Source organism: Haliotis rubra, unplaced genomic scaffold (assembly GCF_003918875.1).
Source record: "Haliotis rubra isolate DU_JTF1 unplaced genomic scaffold, ASM391887v1 Scf54, whole genome shotgun sequence".
Classification (NCBI taxonomy): Eukaryota; Metazoa; Mollusca; class Gastropoda; order Lepetellida; family Haliotidae; genus Haliotis; species Haliotis rubra.
This window is the reverse complement of record NW_025767235.1, coordinates 460,958-477,432: the sequence shown is the minus strand read 5'-3', so window position 1 is coordinate 477,432 and position 16,475 is coordinate 460,958. Positions and strand designations below refer to the sequence as shown.

General features: G+C 39.0%; 1 protein-coding gene across 1 annotated transcript in view; it reads left to right on the top strand.

Annotated features, from left to right (window-relative positions):
- Window positions 1-16,475, top strand: part of LOC124253333 (heterogeneous nuclear ribonucleoprotein K-like) — a 58,141-nt gene that overhangs the window by 31,670 nt on the left and 9,996 nt on the right. The window contains 2 exon segments of the mRNA XM_046687084.1: window positions 14,530-14,648; window positions 16,374-16,430. Coding sequence (XP_046543040.1) covers window positions 14,530-14,648; window positions 16,374-16,430 — 176 coding nt within the window.

Here is a 16,475-nt window from a genome sequence, read left to right as displayed (position 1 = left end):
TTGTTTTTACCCTGCTTAGGGTGAAACAAGAACTGGTCAGCATAGTCAGTACACTGAGTCTGAGTGGGCTAAAACCTCGGCATGGTAGCTCAGTCGGCTAGCTCTATAAGAACAGACTAGTACAAGCAGGCTGTATAAGTGTGGTAATGGTGAACATGATGTTAAACCTCATTTAACCTCACCAGTCCTATTCTTGGCAGTGCACATGGCTGCTTATATATGTTGGTGGTTTTGTTAATAAACAAATCTGGAACAGATAATCCGGTGATTGACATTATGAGCATCAATCTTTACAATTATGGATGCGATGACATGCTCCAACCGAGTGTGACCACCGACTCCTTTTAATCACCTCATACAACAAACTACAATGAGTTCTGACCTGCATCTTCAGGCTTGGTAAGTTTCGACTTCAGGTGGAAGAGACAAAGCCTTCCTCTCAGTGTTATATGCTGTTATTCCCCTAATACAAGCTGCTCAAAGAACTTTCTCTGTAGTGGATTTTGGTGTGATCATTATTGACATAATCCAGCTGTTGAAAATCATTTTTGTCCTTTATTTGCAAAGCTGTTATTCCTATAATCAAAACCGTGTCATTTTATCCAACTAGTTCAAGATAGAAATTACGTTGTCCTCCTCTACACACACACACCACACCACACCACACCACACCACACCACACCACATACACACCACATACACACATGTATTTCGCACATACTGATTCCCTATGATATACAAATATACCATCCCCCACACCTAAGGAACAGTTAATGTGATTGATAATGGAGAATTTAGTGCCAGTTGGCATAATGAGGTTTCAGTTCCAGCTCATGTGACAGGGTGTGTTGCTTGTGTTGCCGTGGAAATGGCAATGCAATTAATCACCTGTGTTTGGTTATGCTGCAGCTAAACGGGAAATATTAACAGACTTCATACCTGCTCCATCTGGGTTATCTTTCAGTGCCAATTGGAAATATGGGTGGTTCTTGTAATTAATTTACTATATGGAAGTGTTATATAACCATACTTTCACACCCTTAAAGGTTTTATGGTGCCAAAAATAATTCTCAAAAAATCTTGTCCTGTTTTCAAATTGATTAAAGTTGAGACCAAGACATCAACCAAATAACAAATATGTCTTCCTGAAATCTTTCTTTCATTTATCATCCACATATTTCTGGGTGTATTGACTGCCTCATTTTCTTGTACTGATATTTCTGGGTTCCACAAGAACACAAGTGTGTTATTATGAAAGGATTATTGGATTGACATGATCACGTGACAGGGAGGGGCCCATATATGAAGAGCTCATGTGATGCTGTACTAATAATGTGTTGCAGATTATCACCATTTGTTCTCATCTACTGTCTTTTGATGAGTCATAAATGAAGGTCAATGATCAGTTTGCCTACAAGATCATGGCATATTATGTACTCACTACAACCTGTTGGACACTCAGTTGTCATTTACCTATATCTTATCCATCTGAGGTTAATTGCAGGCTCTTGAATTGTTTTGGAATGTTGTAAAAAAGATGATCAATGATATAAGTATTTTCCTTAGAATAAGATATACTTATCCTGAACTTGTCAAACCTCATCTTTTACATTAAATTTTATTCCTTAACAGTAACTGTCCCCAGACTCGGGTTTCTAAGCCAAAATGTGTCTTGCATCTGACTTCAGACAAGTGACAGTAACTGTCCCCAGACTCGGGTTCTAAGCCAAAATGTGTCTTGCATCTGACTTCAGACAAGTGACAGTAACTGTCCCCAGACTCGGGTTCTAAGCCAAAATGTGTCTTTGCGCCTGACTTCAGACAAGTGACAGTAACTGTCCCCAGACTCGGGTTCTAAGCCAAAATGTGTCTTGCATCTGACTTCAGACAAGTGACAGTAACTGTCCCCAGACTCGGGGTTCTAAGCCAAAATGTGTCTTGCATCTGACTTCAGACAAGTGACAGTAACTGTCCCCAGACTCGGGGTTCTAAGCCAAAATGTGTCTTGCATCTGACTTCAGACAAGTGACAGTAACTGTCCCCAGACTCGGGTTCTAAGCCAAAATGTGTCCTGCATCTGACTTCAGACAAGTGAGATGAAGGCACTGACTGGCAACATCATCAAAATGCCTTGCCAGAGTAAAACATTTCCAGTGAACTAGCTCAAGATCATTCATAATATGATTGTTCAGAAATTATGTTACAGAAATTCAACTTAATCCTTGACTGAAATTGTTTGTACCGCAGGATGACCACTTCTTTTAAGAATGTCATCCTAGCTTCCTGCACAAAAGCTTTTATCGTTGGTAGAAATTTTCATCTGAGAGGGGCACATTCTAAATCCAAAGTTTAAACAGTCATGGATATTTGATGCCTTGAATTATCAAATTACCTTAATGAGCTATGAGTTATACATGAAAGTTTGTGTTTATCACAGCCTGCTCAGGTGTGTTTGTAGAGAGATTGGAAGGCTTAGCTTTCTGCAGTGAAGGCAAATACTGTTTAGCTGAGAATTGCTGGAATTAAGGTGCTCAGTCGTGTGATTTAGATGCTGATTTGAAATTAATTCGGCACCATTGAATGCTTATCACCTGAGGCCGGGCGTGAGAATCGAGCATCAACGGTGTCGACGTCACGCTTGGATCAGAGAGTGCAGGATTTGTACGGTGATGCTTCACTGCCATTGCCGCAACTGGACCCAGGGATTGTATTGATCCCATAATGGACCCATCCACACCCGATCTCGTTTACTTCCTGTGACTGCCACAATGCAAGCGTCCAATATCGCCTCAGAATCATGGATTTTTCTGACAAATGTGAAATCTCAATGAAATCTTTTCAGGAAAAAAAATCAAAATAATGGCATTTTCAGGTAGCAAGCTTTGGCCGAGTCAATTGGGAACAATAGGTTGTTGTGTAGAGTGAATAGATGGGATGTTGCTGCTGCCAGTGTCAGGGAATTCAGAAACAGGAATTCTATCAAAAGTGAAGCCAGTATAGTATGTCCACTTCTTATCAAGTGAAGTATTTTTTTAACCATTTGTCTATAAATACCCTTTTCAAAAATGGATACCCTCCTGTTTTCCAGCCTCAGGAACCTCGGGCATATTATTATAATCATTTAAGCATGTCTGATTCACCTTTCACACCACGGGTAACAGTATGTGGAGATCACCTTTACAGTAAATTCAGTCTTTGACTTTGAAGACAAATCTGATTGAGGGTTTCAGGTTGGCTGATTATTAACATATATAGTCTGTTGAGTCAGATGACATCTATTCAGAGAGTTATCTAACCCCTGTAGAGAAATGTCTGTACCCAAGCTGTGATGGATGTGTGTGTGTGTCCCACGCGGCAGCTGAGAACACTTTATCCACATCATTAGCAATATCGTTCTCTAATGTATCCCTATGACTGTAACGAATTCTGTACCATGTTGTATGGTAAGACAAAATACCATGTGGTTAAAAGGAAAATGTGAAACTAATACAGGAACTTGGTATTGTATTACAGGATGAGACTGAGTAAATGATCAGTGAATAACTATCAAGTTCATATCAAGAAACATTTTCGCCCTGTTCTGTAGGGGTGGGCGATAATACTTTGTGAGCTGGCGATGTGGTGCCTGACTCTGAGGGTGTGGGTTCAAGTCCCGGATGGTACTCAACCCAAGAAAGTACTAGAATTTGTACTTTACTACGAAAGTGTAATCCCAAATATAACATATGTTGCATTTGACCACTTTCTAAATGGCATTGTGTAATCACATATTGCAATATGCCAACACATATCACGATATATCGCAATGAGAAAATGTTGGCAATACCCAACCCTACTGTCCTGCAAATGTTACTGCTAGAGTGGTATTATTATATGAAAGGCATGATGGGTAAACACTGGTCTTGAGCTGCTGATGCCAGAGCATATTCTTCCTTCTGTTGTAAATGTAGTCTTATACCAGTGTACCGTAATGTTTGTCATGGACTAGAACATCGGTCTCATGAAGAGGCATCTCAGAAACTACACCTTGTGTGAAAAGCTTGAGTATTGTTTTCCTAGTCTTCAGACAGTCGGGACTCAATATTTTTATTCTGCGTAACTGGTTTCATGGGAAACCTATTCTTTGTGTGTTCCTTTTGCTAATTGTGCATATACTGAAAATATGCTGGTGTAAAGTTAAAACTATGAGGACAGCTTGTTATGTGCCTTAACTCAAGGTAGGCCTCATACTTGTTTCCTGAAATCTTGCATTGTTTGATTTAAGTCGTCAAGAGAATGATGAATTCATCATGTAAAGATTGTTTTGTTCAGAGCCCCAAATTGCTGGCATTGATTGTATGAGCCAATCTGGCGTGACATAAATACAGGTATTATTCAGCAATATTGTGCAGCTCAACTCGTTAAAATTCCCTGAGGGTTCAGCAAGCAGCATAGTTTGATGGATAACCCAATACCCAAATTACCTTTGATCTATCATGGTAATCGCAGCATTATGATAGGACTGTAATCTGCGTCTATCGTTGTATTTGATACTGACTTAATCACTGCTTCCCAGTTAACCAGTTTCAGTAAACATGTCAAAGTGAACTGGGAGTTAGTTCTTGGACTGTATCCTGTGACCATACTCAAGAAAAGTCACAACCCATATCGGTTACTGTATTAATATCAGACTTAGAATCTCAGCTTACCAAAACCAACTTTTAGGTTTTAGCATTATTGAACACAAACAACATTTGGCATCTGCAGTTGTCAACATTTTTTTTTAAAAATAACGCAATGGATTTTCAAACAGGTTGAACTGGGCCTGTGGAGCAACTCTGTAAACAATGCTTCTACAATGATGCCGAACAGAAAGAATTATTGTGTCTCACTTGAGGGAACAAATAATTCCCACTAAGGAAAAAAACCTTGCATCTTTTATGAAATGATGCAACTTCGGTTTTAGTTAATTGATTTATAATTGATCAAAGCATGCGCCCTGGAGGTGTTATAATCATTTATGATGGTATTAAGCTGCATTTTGACAACAATGAAATGTTCCATGTTGTCCTCAATGGTAATAGAGATGATTCCTTTGTCATTTGTTGTACTGTCAGTCCTAAATGCAATGAATGCATGGCAGTGGTTATGCCTCAGTGGACAGTCTCAATACAGAAATTTGTCTTTGTTGCAAGTGTGATCAACATTGTTTGTTTGGGGAAGTCTGACTCCATCATTTATAACAATGAGTTCGAATTCATTGGTTGGGTTTGCACCTGGAGAAAAGATTGCTTCAGGAATAGCTCTTAATTTAGTCATCCAATTTTCTTCACTTAATGTTTTTGTCCCAAGGGTCCATGCTCTTCGCACTGATCTGTATTGCTAACTTCGTTGCAGGAAATCATCTCCCATCTCGTGTTCATCGCCAAACAAATACCCTTCACAGTATGCTTCGCTCATCACATTGTTGATCAATGTTTGTCAAACAGCATATCATTACTTTATTACACTGGCATGGGGTTTTGTGTGTGAGAATTTTTTTATTGGCTTATGTGAATTTATGTTGACAGCGTGACTGTGCATTCTGATGAGAACTGATGAGATTTGTTTGTACTTTGGTAGAAAAGGGTATTTCCTGTATTGCAACTTTCCAGATGTCTGATTACCCATAAGGCCCCAGGCAGATATAGACAACAAAGGTAAAGGTGGATACAGCAGGGGGTGGGGGTGGGGGTGGGTGGGTGAGAACTATTGTCATAGATTTCCTTTTATGTGGGGTTCAGGATCTCGACACTTCTCAGAAACTGTCTAATACTCATTGTCTTGTGCAGAACTGGGAACTATTGAAAGAAACCTATTTGTTACATTGTAAAAGGCTAATTAAGCTCTTGCAAATATAGAAATTGGTGGAAATATACTAAAACATGTAATCAAATTTGTAATAAATGTGAAAATATACTACAACATGTAATCAAATTTGTAATAAATGTGAAGGAGGAGTCCTTTAAATATGCTAAAATCAGGTGAAAACATTTTTAGGTCCGTGATCTTTTCTCTTTGATAACTGAAGACCAGGTGTGTTACTTGTTTGTAAGACTGAAACGTGTATTTGAAATGAAATAAGGCCATGAAGGTACAGAATGTTTTCCTTGTTGTAAGTTGTGTACATATAACTCACAAGAATGAAAGACATAGTTGTACCAACCCCAAATTAGTATCTGAGTATGGAGGTAGAAGGGTAACCTAGTTTCTTCTGCAGATGTATTTCTGTATCAGCAAGTGTCAGCAAATATTCACAGTGAACGCATTGCACCCGTCAACCTCCCTTATGCATTCAAAGGACAGATGCACTGTCATTTACTCAGTGCTATAGATACTCTTTCTGTTTGGTCTTTTTTTCTGTATCATTTTTCAACACATTTGTCTTTTCTTCCTTATGTGGATGTGGAATTACTTTCCTAAGATTAAAAATTCTCTAACAAGTAAATTGTGAATGACAATAATTGCAGTATTCCCTTTCTCGCAAACACCTGTGTTGAGCCCCTCCCCTTTAATCCCTGTGTTTTGCCCCCTCTGTGCCCCGCTACCCAAGGTTCCCTGCCACACCTGTCTACGTACATACTCAGCTCAATGAACCCGCATTTCATCTGCATCATTTAACAACCAGGATGCTGGCACATTCTGATTGGCTGTTGCTAGGTGACAGATTGTCAACAGCAGGGTTGGTGAAGGTAGAGACAACCTGATCATTTACAGGTAGTTTGCATGCTTGGGCTTCATTACCTGTCCAGGTAGGCATTCTGTCAGTTGCCCCTTGTCAGTTCAGGGAGAAAGACCGACAGAGGTAGGGAGGGGGTGGTTGCTGCCTGTAGCAGTAACAAGATGGGGTACCAAACACGATACCTGTGAACACCTGCCATCAGGGAGGAGGCTGGCCTCGTTATCTCACCTGCACAGGTAAGACATCAGACTGGGTCTTCGTTTCTCTCCTTCTCTGCAATCTTTTAAGTAATATTGTACTTAGTTGCTCTTAAATGATTCTGATAGTCACATTTGGATATATTCAATAATTTTGGTTAGACAAAGGTTTCATTTCTCCTTGAGGGCTATGTCTGTATGTATGATATTGGTGCTCCAGTGAAATAATAATGGCACTATGTTCTGTCTGCATTGTATGTTTTTTGTAATTGTGTCAAGTAATCCCTTCATCCCATAATGCGAAAACAAATGGGGGTGGATATGGGCTACAAGAACAAGAATTGGTCTCTGTGCAGCTATCACTGTCATATTACTCGTCAGGTATCACCAGGTATAAATAGCATCTTGCATGACTCATCAGAACCCATGGCAGGAGTAAGGGGGAAGGAAATGTCAGAGACAGAATTACTAGAAACTTGAAACCAGGCTGTAGAAGTCTCGTCCTAGATGGAGAGTAGCTGTGATGCTGAATTAAAAGTGGAGCTTTGTTTAGACGGAATTAGTATCATTTATCTGTAATGAGGTAGCCAAACCTCAGCTGACAGTTATATTTAACTCACAAACAGCACTGTCCATTTTCTGCCTCTAATGATGACAGAGTAGGAATCACACTGAACAGTTGTCATTGTTACTTGGAGCATAGATTCTTACACCAGCCATTATGTCCCTTCCTGTGGCTAATATTCCTAATGAATAAACCAGTAATAAAAACCAAAACTGCCATGATTCTTTCAAAGGTAAGGTTTGTAAGTTCTGTAAGTGAGAAACTGAATATGTCTTATTTGTTTTACACTTTTCCTTATTTCACTTGTTTGAAGTTTTTGTTATTTTGACGTAACTAACAATTCAGTGGTCATGTATGGCCCCTTTGTCTTGTCTTGATGTGCATCTCGTATTATTCATAATCCAACAGTGGACATTACTGTCAAGACCATCTATGTGGTAGACTACATGTAGGCGTGTGATGCAGGTGAATCTGTCTGAACCAGTACAATGGGAAAGGTGCATCATGCAGATCATTTGGTCTTAGAGGGGATCTGCAAATGTTAGGATTGAAGGAGACCCCACTGTGTTAGATTTTCATGAAAAAAGAAACATTGTAGTTTCATACAGATCATCTGACGATATTCTGATTTCCACTGTTCTTGTCTTTAGAGATGTGCTTTGATCCTCTTATGTCTAGTGTTTAATGTGACATGACAAGAATGGTATTCCATGTGTTGGGGGCAGGATGACAGAATTAGAATGTCTATTGCTATATAGAGTCAGTGCTGTACATTATGGGTGCATTCCTAGACTCCAGAGGTCATAAGGTCATTTGTAATCTGAAACAATATGGATGAAGGGCTGTATTGCTAACATGTGACTTTATGTTCCTGGTTATGTTCTCAGATGTATTTACTTCACCTATATGCATATAATCTTGTCAACATTACATCTTAGGGAGGAGCATACACAGTTTGTGTATACAGCAAATGAAGAATCATGATACTTTTTATAGATATACAACTTGCTTGACATCGACATTAGAATCTATGTCGAAACATCGCCTTTCACAATAAAGAAGTTGTATATCCATAAAAAGTATCATCATTCTTCATCACCCCAACTTCTAAAATGCCCATCAAGGAAGTTGTACAGTAAATGACTGTATTTATCAAAAAGGTTATTGGTGCTACCAATGGTTGTTCTAGTGAAGTAAATTTTTCCCAATAGTTTCCACTTAAGTATGTTCCTTTAATTTATTAATTTATCAAGTGGTATTTCTTTCTTGCATGACAACAATATGGCAGTTGCTCCACTATTTTCTCAGTTAAACATTAGACAGTTTATCTAGTAAGCAGATATATTTGAAAATATTTTTTATATAAGTGATGTGTAAAGATGATGTGGCAACTTATCTCTGGTTTATTACACCAGGGATCATCAAGTATTTACACTTCTAAAACAGAAGTACAGTCAAGAGAATTGACATCTTATGGATTGAATACACTGTTTTACCTTTGTCATAAAAATATTGAGATTTGGCCAATTTCAAATCTACTTACGTTCAGTCTGTGAGATAAATATGATATCTCATGCTCCATTGCTTTCCACTTATCCCCCAGTAGGTCAGATGTTACCACATTGTCCTGAACCTGTTGGTTCTACAAGAAATCCAGGGTCACCCATGCTGAACATTAGTTGTTATTAGCAGGCCTCCTGTGCTAACCTCCCATTGTCAGTAAGGAGACACTGTCTTCGAGGTAATTCTCCCACCTTAACAGTACCTTTCCAGCAGGGCACACCCATTTATGCACTCTGCCACACCCCCCAGAGCAAGAGTAACCCTACCCTCTGTTCTGATGAGCAGGAGACACCAGAGAGCCTCCCGAGCGGCTTTTACAGTGTCCCCATCAGTCATTACTTAACTAATTGGAAATGTGATAAGTGCACTTATCTTGCCTGTTAATGTTCACCTGTTCTGAGTGAAAAGGGAGAGGCTAGGTGATGGGGTGGGGAAGGGGGAATATGATCCTCCTGTTAGTCAAGCCAGGTAAAGCTGGTCATCATTTAATGGCTTTCCAAGGGCATATAAAGTTAGTTTAACTAGTGACTGCATAGTCCCTGTGTTTGGGCAGTGCGCTCTTACTTCTAAATAACATCTCACACCTTGTGACCATTAAGATATGTCCTGTAGTCTACATTATTATTACAGTTAGTCGAGTCCCTAAAATTGTAAGTAAAATTGTGTTAATGAATGAAAAATCTTCACTTTTGTCCTTTTTTTGCCAAGAAATTGTTCTATGAAGGTGATTCAAAGGTCATTTTGTTCAAGGTCATAAATAGTTCATATCTTACTTTATTGCTGTCAGGAACTATTATTGTCAATAAGTAATTCAGTGGCTCTGTTTTTATAATTTTTGGAAAGAGAGGTTTGTGGGAAATACCATTTTACATGACCAGTAGGTGTTGAAACAAGTCCCAACTTGAAGACTGCTGCTCCTGCTCTGCTCCAACCATAAAATTGATCTGTTCTGAACACGTCTTACAGTGCTCTAACTGTATTTGTCCTTCAAACAGGTTCGAACACCTTTGTCCTAAACTAAAATACTGATGAGACTAAGCAGACAAATTTTTTTGGGCCATGTTTGTCAGTTGTCATGCAACAGCATAATTGCACAGATCTGCTGATTGAGGCTACATTGTTGCTGTCCCATTCTCCCAGTAGTCTGGTGCTACTTGTGGCAGGCTGCTGTGTCTTGGAGCATATGCACAAGAGAGGCATAAAGTATTTATAAGGCAACGAGTGCACATTGTTCTGTAGGCTGATCTAACGGCTGGCCTTCATACCTGGCTGATAATAATAACTCGATCATGGGTGGGAAGACGTGAAGCCTCATTCAGACTCACTGTCCTAAATGTGGCCATTATGCTGTGTGTAGTCAAACAAAGCACTCACAACAATGGCTTGTTTAACAATGAAATGAAACTGTTTCGCTCATCTGACCCTGGGTAATGGGTATTGACTACCCGACCATCACCCCTTGTTTAAACACCTCTGTGGTCGGCCATACACTGTAACTCGCCTATGGACCTTTGTTTCTAGTTTTCACATGGCTGGCATCGTCAATACCTGTCTCAGTCGTGCATTAATTGCTTTTAATCTTTTCTAAATACACTCAGGCTTCGAATATAACATTGATTGCCTATAGCAGCAGTGCTAGAGGCTTTAGCAGGAGCCGATTTCCATTAGCGAAAGCTGTATGATATGTGTGAGCCCAGTAAATGTGTATGTTGTGGATTTTCATCAACTGTTAACCAGAACTATTAGTGAGCACCCGGTACTAGATCCGAATGTTTATGATTGTTCAGCGTGAAGCATCCAACTGTTGGATAATGTGGTACTCCATCGTGTACAAACATGTTGTAATGGTGACTGGCTTGTATGGGTAACTATCTTTAACTGTTATTTGGAATCAGTTCTATTGGCCACAGTTAATGAGAGTCATATATCATGTATAAACATGAAGTAATGTCTAGTCATTTATGTATCATCCCATGCCAATCTATAAAGTCAGTGCTAATAGCATCTGCTGTGAGGACTATAGAGAGTAGTAATGGTAGGCCTCATTTGCTCTGCACAGTGGGGAGACTGATTTTATAGTAGGGCTAGTTTACAATGTGCTGTTCCATCCCTTGCAGTGAGCGATGATGGAGTGGGCTAGAAGGTGTAGGTAGAACTTTCAGGGATATTTAAATAGCTGACTGTGGCAGGTTCATTTTCATCAGATATATGCTGACTTGAAACATTTCTTTAATTAAAAACAATTTTCACTTAAAGCCCAAGTACTAAGAGATTTTAATACTGGTTCTTAAATTCTGTAATATCTCTGTCATGCTTGTAAGCAAGTAGCCAGTTGGAGCATAGTGATATCAGTATATTTATTGTGTGTGTGTGTGTGTATTGAGATGTAGTTTTTGGACTTCTCTGTGCAATAGTGGCTTGTAGATGATGTTTGGATGTGTCTCTGTAGTGTCCAGGCCATGTGTGTCCTATGGACCAGGCAGGAGACATACTCCTCCAGGAGGTTCCAGTGAAGACGGAGACAATGCATAGGATCACTTTCTTTGTCTTTTAGGGGAATATTTGTTGAAGATCATCCACAACCAATTTGTTGATTATCTTGTTAATTTCTAAAGTTATTTTTAGTTTGGTTTGGAAGGACTACTGGATTACTTTAATTATCTAGTGTCAGCATGATGCAGTTGAAATAATCAACAGTGATAGCTTCCACATCACATAATATCATCCTGTCAGATCAACAGCTTTGATTATATGTCCGTGTAGGTTACTAGATGGCATTCAAATGTCTCAATAGTTAACTCAGAATGCATGAATTCTGATACCCTTGTAAACCCTCAACAACAAACAATTAATGTCAGTTTGATTCAGGTAGAAATTTGGGCAAACTACATGCTGAAATAACACAAGATTTCATGGAAATTCTTACCTTAATTGCAAACTAAAACAAGTTTTATTTCGACAGAATTGATTAATAACCATTGCAGGTGACAGGATAAGCTTTCGGTTGTAATGAGGGAAATGGCATGCCTGACTAGTAGCTGCTCTGAGTTCTAATTGGCTGTGTGTTCCCAGAGACTGCGTGTCCACTGTGTGATCAATCACAACACATTGATTTTTACCTCCAGGTATTGATGCCAAATATTGAACATAAGGTTCCCTTTACCTGATACCGTTCCACAAAACAGAAGCATTGCCATCTCATGAAAATTTGCAGGATTTTTGTAGAACTGTAGAACCAACGTTTCTGTTATTCTAAAAACTTTTTAATCTAGAAGTTTAATATATAAAATCAAACGAATCCTAGATCTATGGTACTATCCCAGGACTCAACAGACACATCAACTGGCTAATGTATGTGAACATGGTGAACTGATGGCAACTTACTTTGAAATATGAATATCTTTGTTGTGTACTGTTAATACTATTCTGAAAATATGCACGTGGAATAGCCCTCTGGTTTTGTATTAACTGATCCTCAGGTTTGGCTAGCACAGGTTGATAAAGATAATCGCAGTCAGATTATGATAGCATGTGCCACTTTCAGTTATCAAATCTAACCATCACCTGATTATTGGAAGTCCAGGTACCGCAACAGGCCGCTGTGTTTGCTCAGCCTCAGAATGTAAAACAATGAATCAAACAAAAAATTGCCTTTGTTTGTGGGGGTCTGACACTAAGGGACCAGGCGATCAATAGCTCCATCTAATGATGCTAAATATTCAACTGGAGATCTTGGGTAGGGGATATTTGAGGCCAGGTTAATCTCAGCTAAACATTTCTTTTGTATCCCAAACTGATTAGACAGGAGCTCTTTGTCATCCTGTCTTCTATTCTGGAAATTAGGTTTCATTTATATTTATTTGGAAATAGGTTCTGTGCTGTTCCCTATTGTGTCTACAGTATGTTCAGTTTGATCATTGAATTGTTTAGTTGGAAATCCCCCTTATGCTTCCTGTTGTTTTGTTCTTTACTGATCAACAAGACTTTCCAATGATGAGACCATTTTGGGGTGACGCTTGCAACAAGATGTCAACTGAACTTAACAAAATAAATAATGCAGTTTTGTGTTGAAGTGTATTTGCAATCTACTTTGTTCTAAATTATTTATATTTGGGAAATACCACAAGCAGTATCCTGCAAGAATGAGTCAATTGAAAAAAACTATGAAAGGAAAGGTCAACAGATGAAATTATTAATGAAAAGGAACAGAGAAACAATGCAAAGAAAGGGAATAACAGAAAAATTAAATCCACACAATCCCAGGCAGACTTAGAGATTGATTTTGGCTTCCACCAGCAATATTTGTCTGCTCAGGTAGCAGAGTGTAGTAACAGGCTCTTTGTTCCCCAGCCTTTTCTTTCCCACAGTCAGAAAGACCAGGTTCCATTGACCATGTTACCGATCATAATGGCTCTGCTTTTAAGGCGTCTGTCCGCTCAAGATGGCCAATATTGGGTAGCATTAGTTTTTTAAATTAGTGCGTCCAGCCCACCAGACTGACTGGCTCCAGGTCTTTACATGATGGCAATGAAGAGCTAACTTGGAAATTACCAGTATTGATAGTAGGCCAAATTGCTTTTTAGATTAGTTTAAGCATTAGAAAGAAATTTAAAACTATTATGTTGAAGAAAATAGTAAGATGCACTGATATAACAATGATTATACTTACATTGTCATTGTTCCACTGTTATCCAAAATCAGAAATAACCGAAACAAATTTTGTTAGTGTCTAATATTTCTTTTTTATCCAATTTCTGGTATTAAAACTTGTGTAAGATGTATGTTGCTGGCTACCTGGGGACACCCTGAGGTGCTTGCATGCTTCATCTATCAATTATTCAGCTTATGCTGGGATGTAATCAACTAAACAGGTGCCTACTCTCCAGCAAATTAAGCGAATAGCAGTTGTCAGGATATTAATATGTTGGAGGTGGTGCCTCTTGCATGACAACCGGTCATGGTGAGGTGGGAGGTCACCAGTCGACCACCTGCTCAGGTCTTTAATCATTGTCTTTGCTAACTCAGGTGAAAACTACTTTCCTTTTCTTGTGCATATCTGTGTCACTGGTTCATACACATGGAAATATCTTTGTTCAAGTGGGCCAAGTAGTTGCTAGATAAAGTTTGAAGCTCTCATGATCCTGTTTCAACATGGCTGCACATCTGTTGTGTACTTGATTTGTCAATTAAGGTTGATAACAGGGTGGGAAAATAATGAATAAGCAATGTTCCGGGCCATAAAGAGACATTTTTTCTAAGTGAGGCAAGTGCCTTCTCGCATTGCTTGTTTGGGTTATATTTCTCTGCTTGCATTGTTTTAGGTGAACTTCTGTATATTACCTGCATATATGAAAAGCAAGTCGCGTTTCACACACTTAACTTGTTAGATTTGTGTGAAATGTTACTGTATTTTAGTAATTCTTAAATTGCTGAGATTTGATGCTTGTTATGAACTGACTGTTAGTATTGTTACTAATACTACATATAACACCTTGTCCTTTCAGGCAGAATGAAACGGCCTCTAGATGAGGGTGGAGAAGAAGAAGAAGGGAACTGTGGTGCTCCCAAGCGACAGAGGGGGGAGGGACCCAAGGTTGATCTGCGTGTGCTCATACAAAGCAAGGTTAGTTGTAAATACATATTTGAACAATCAGAACTATAGAAAACTATATTTATAAAGAACACACTCATGACAGACACAAACGTTTTTTTCTGTCCCATCCTCTTACTGTATTGTTTAGTCGAAATTTGTACAACAAACTGCATTTACAACAAACTAGAATTAGTGGTCTCTCTGAGTTCGTTATGACTTAGTTCACTCCAGTTACTCTAGTCCAGGCACCTGAGAAACACAATGATATGTGCTCATCCGTTCTCTTAGTGGACTGAAGTCTTGTTTCCATATTGTAGATCATTCGACATAGGATTAACATATGCCCAGGTGATTATTGCATTAACACACTGTGGGATAGGTTCTTTCTGTGTTTTAAATCCTGAACGGGAACGTTTTCATGTGTTTGCTGCTGCTAGTCATTGTGGATGTGAGTCATTAGCAGGCTATACAATGGAACCAGTAGTCAGAAAGCAACCTTCCATGATGGGGCATGCCCAAGTTCAGTGAAGAGCTGTTGACCGTGGCCCTTAAGTGGTTTATGTCCACATCAGTCCCCCATGCTGTGGCGTCTATCTCCTTAGGCTATTGTTCACCTGTGTGCTGGTGGAAGATGTCAGTGAACAAGCATCCTGTGTCCACTTCTGTCTTTGGGGGTGGGACTCAGAACCAGATTAACCCCTAACACCTGAAGTCTAGATACAATGCAACCAAGATTAAATCTTTATGATGTGGGAGGTTAATGTTCTATTTACGGTATCTTAATGAATAATTCAGGTAAACTGTTTCCCACAAATTCATTTCACTGCCATTAGTATTTCATCTGTTCAATGTTGTGAGTTAATCGTGAGCTTTGGGTGTTGCTGATCTGTTAAACAACAATGGCAGTATTGAAGACAATGGTTTATTCATCTTGGTGGATTGACCATGTTCCTTACATCGCCTCCATACACTGCCTCGATTATGGCAATAAATCACCATACGGAACTCTCCTTGCTAATGGGGAAGGAATGTTTCTGAGACCAAAGAGACTTGAGTGATTGTCGTTATAATTGTGTTACCGTTACAACAAGCTCAGAGAACCATGATTGGATCTTGATGAGATAGTGAAGCAAGCTCTGCATCTGCTCTAATCTTGCTGTAAAATAATTCCTAAGTCATTTTTTATCGATTAGAAAGTTGAAGGAAAATGTTCAGCATCTGTAGTCACTCTGTAACATTTTCCCAGCTCAACATGAGAGAATGCCTGACCAGATAACATGCCACTTACGTTAGTTATTGTCAGACTTTACTGTAGGATGCTGTTGACCGTGCATCTTCAATTCTTACTGCAGTTAGTTTGAAAAGAATAAGGAAGAAACCTTTCAAGATCCTAATTGATTTTTTATAAAACCATCATCCTGTTGAGGTATAGATTCTGCTGGTATTTTATTTGTGATAGTGACTCAGATAACCCTAGATTCATACTGATACCCATGGGGATGGTGTCACTGATTCCTTGCATATTTTTGGTTCAGAACATATTTGTAATTACACGCTGTTACTCAATATATCTGTGACAGTCAGCTTGGAAGACAATACAACTTGCATCCTTCACTATGGAATATTACCAGAGTGCCAGTTGGGGTGAATGTTTTAATGCTATTAAGTAACCATCTTTGTATGAAATATAGATATATACTATGATATGATATATATTTTGTCTCCAGTATTTCAAGAGGAGGTTTTTGTTTTCAGAATGCAGGGGCCATTATTGGCAAGGGAGGAGTGAATATCAAACGTCTTCGAAGTGATGTGAGTATACAATTTGCAGACCAAGGTCAATCCCCTTGTTACCGT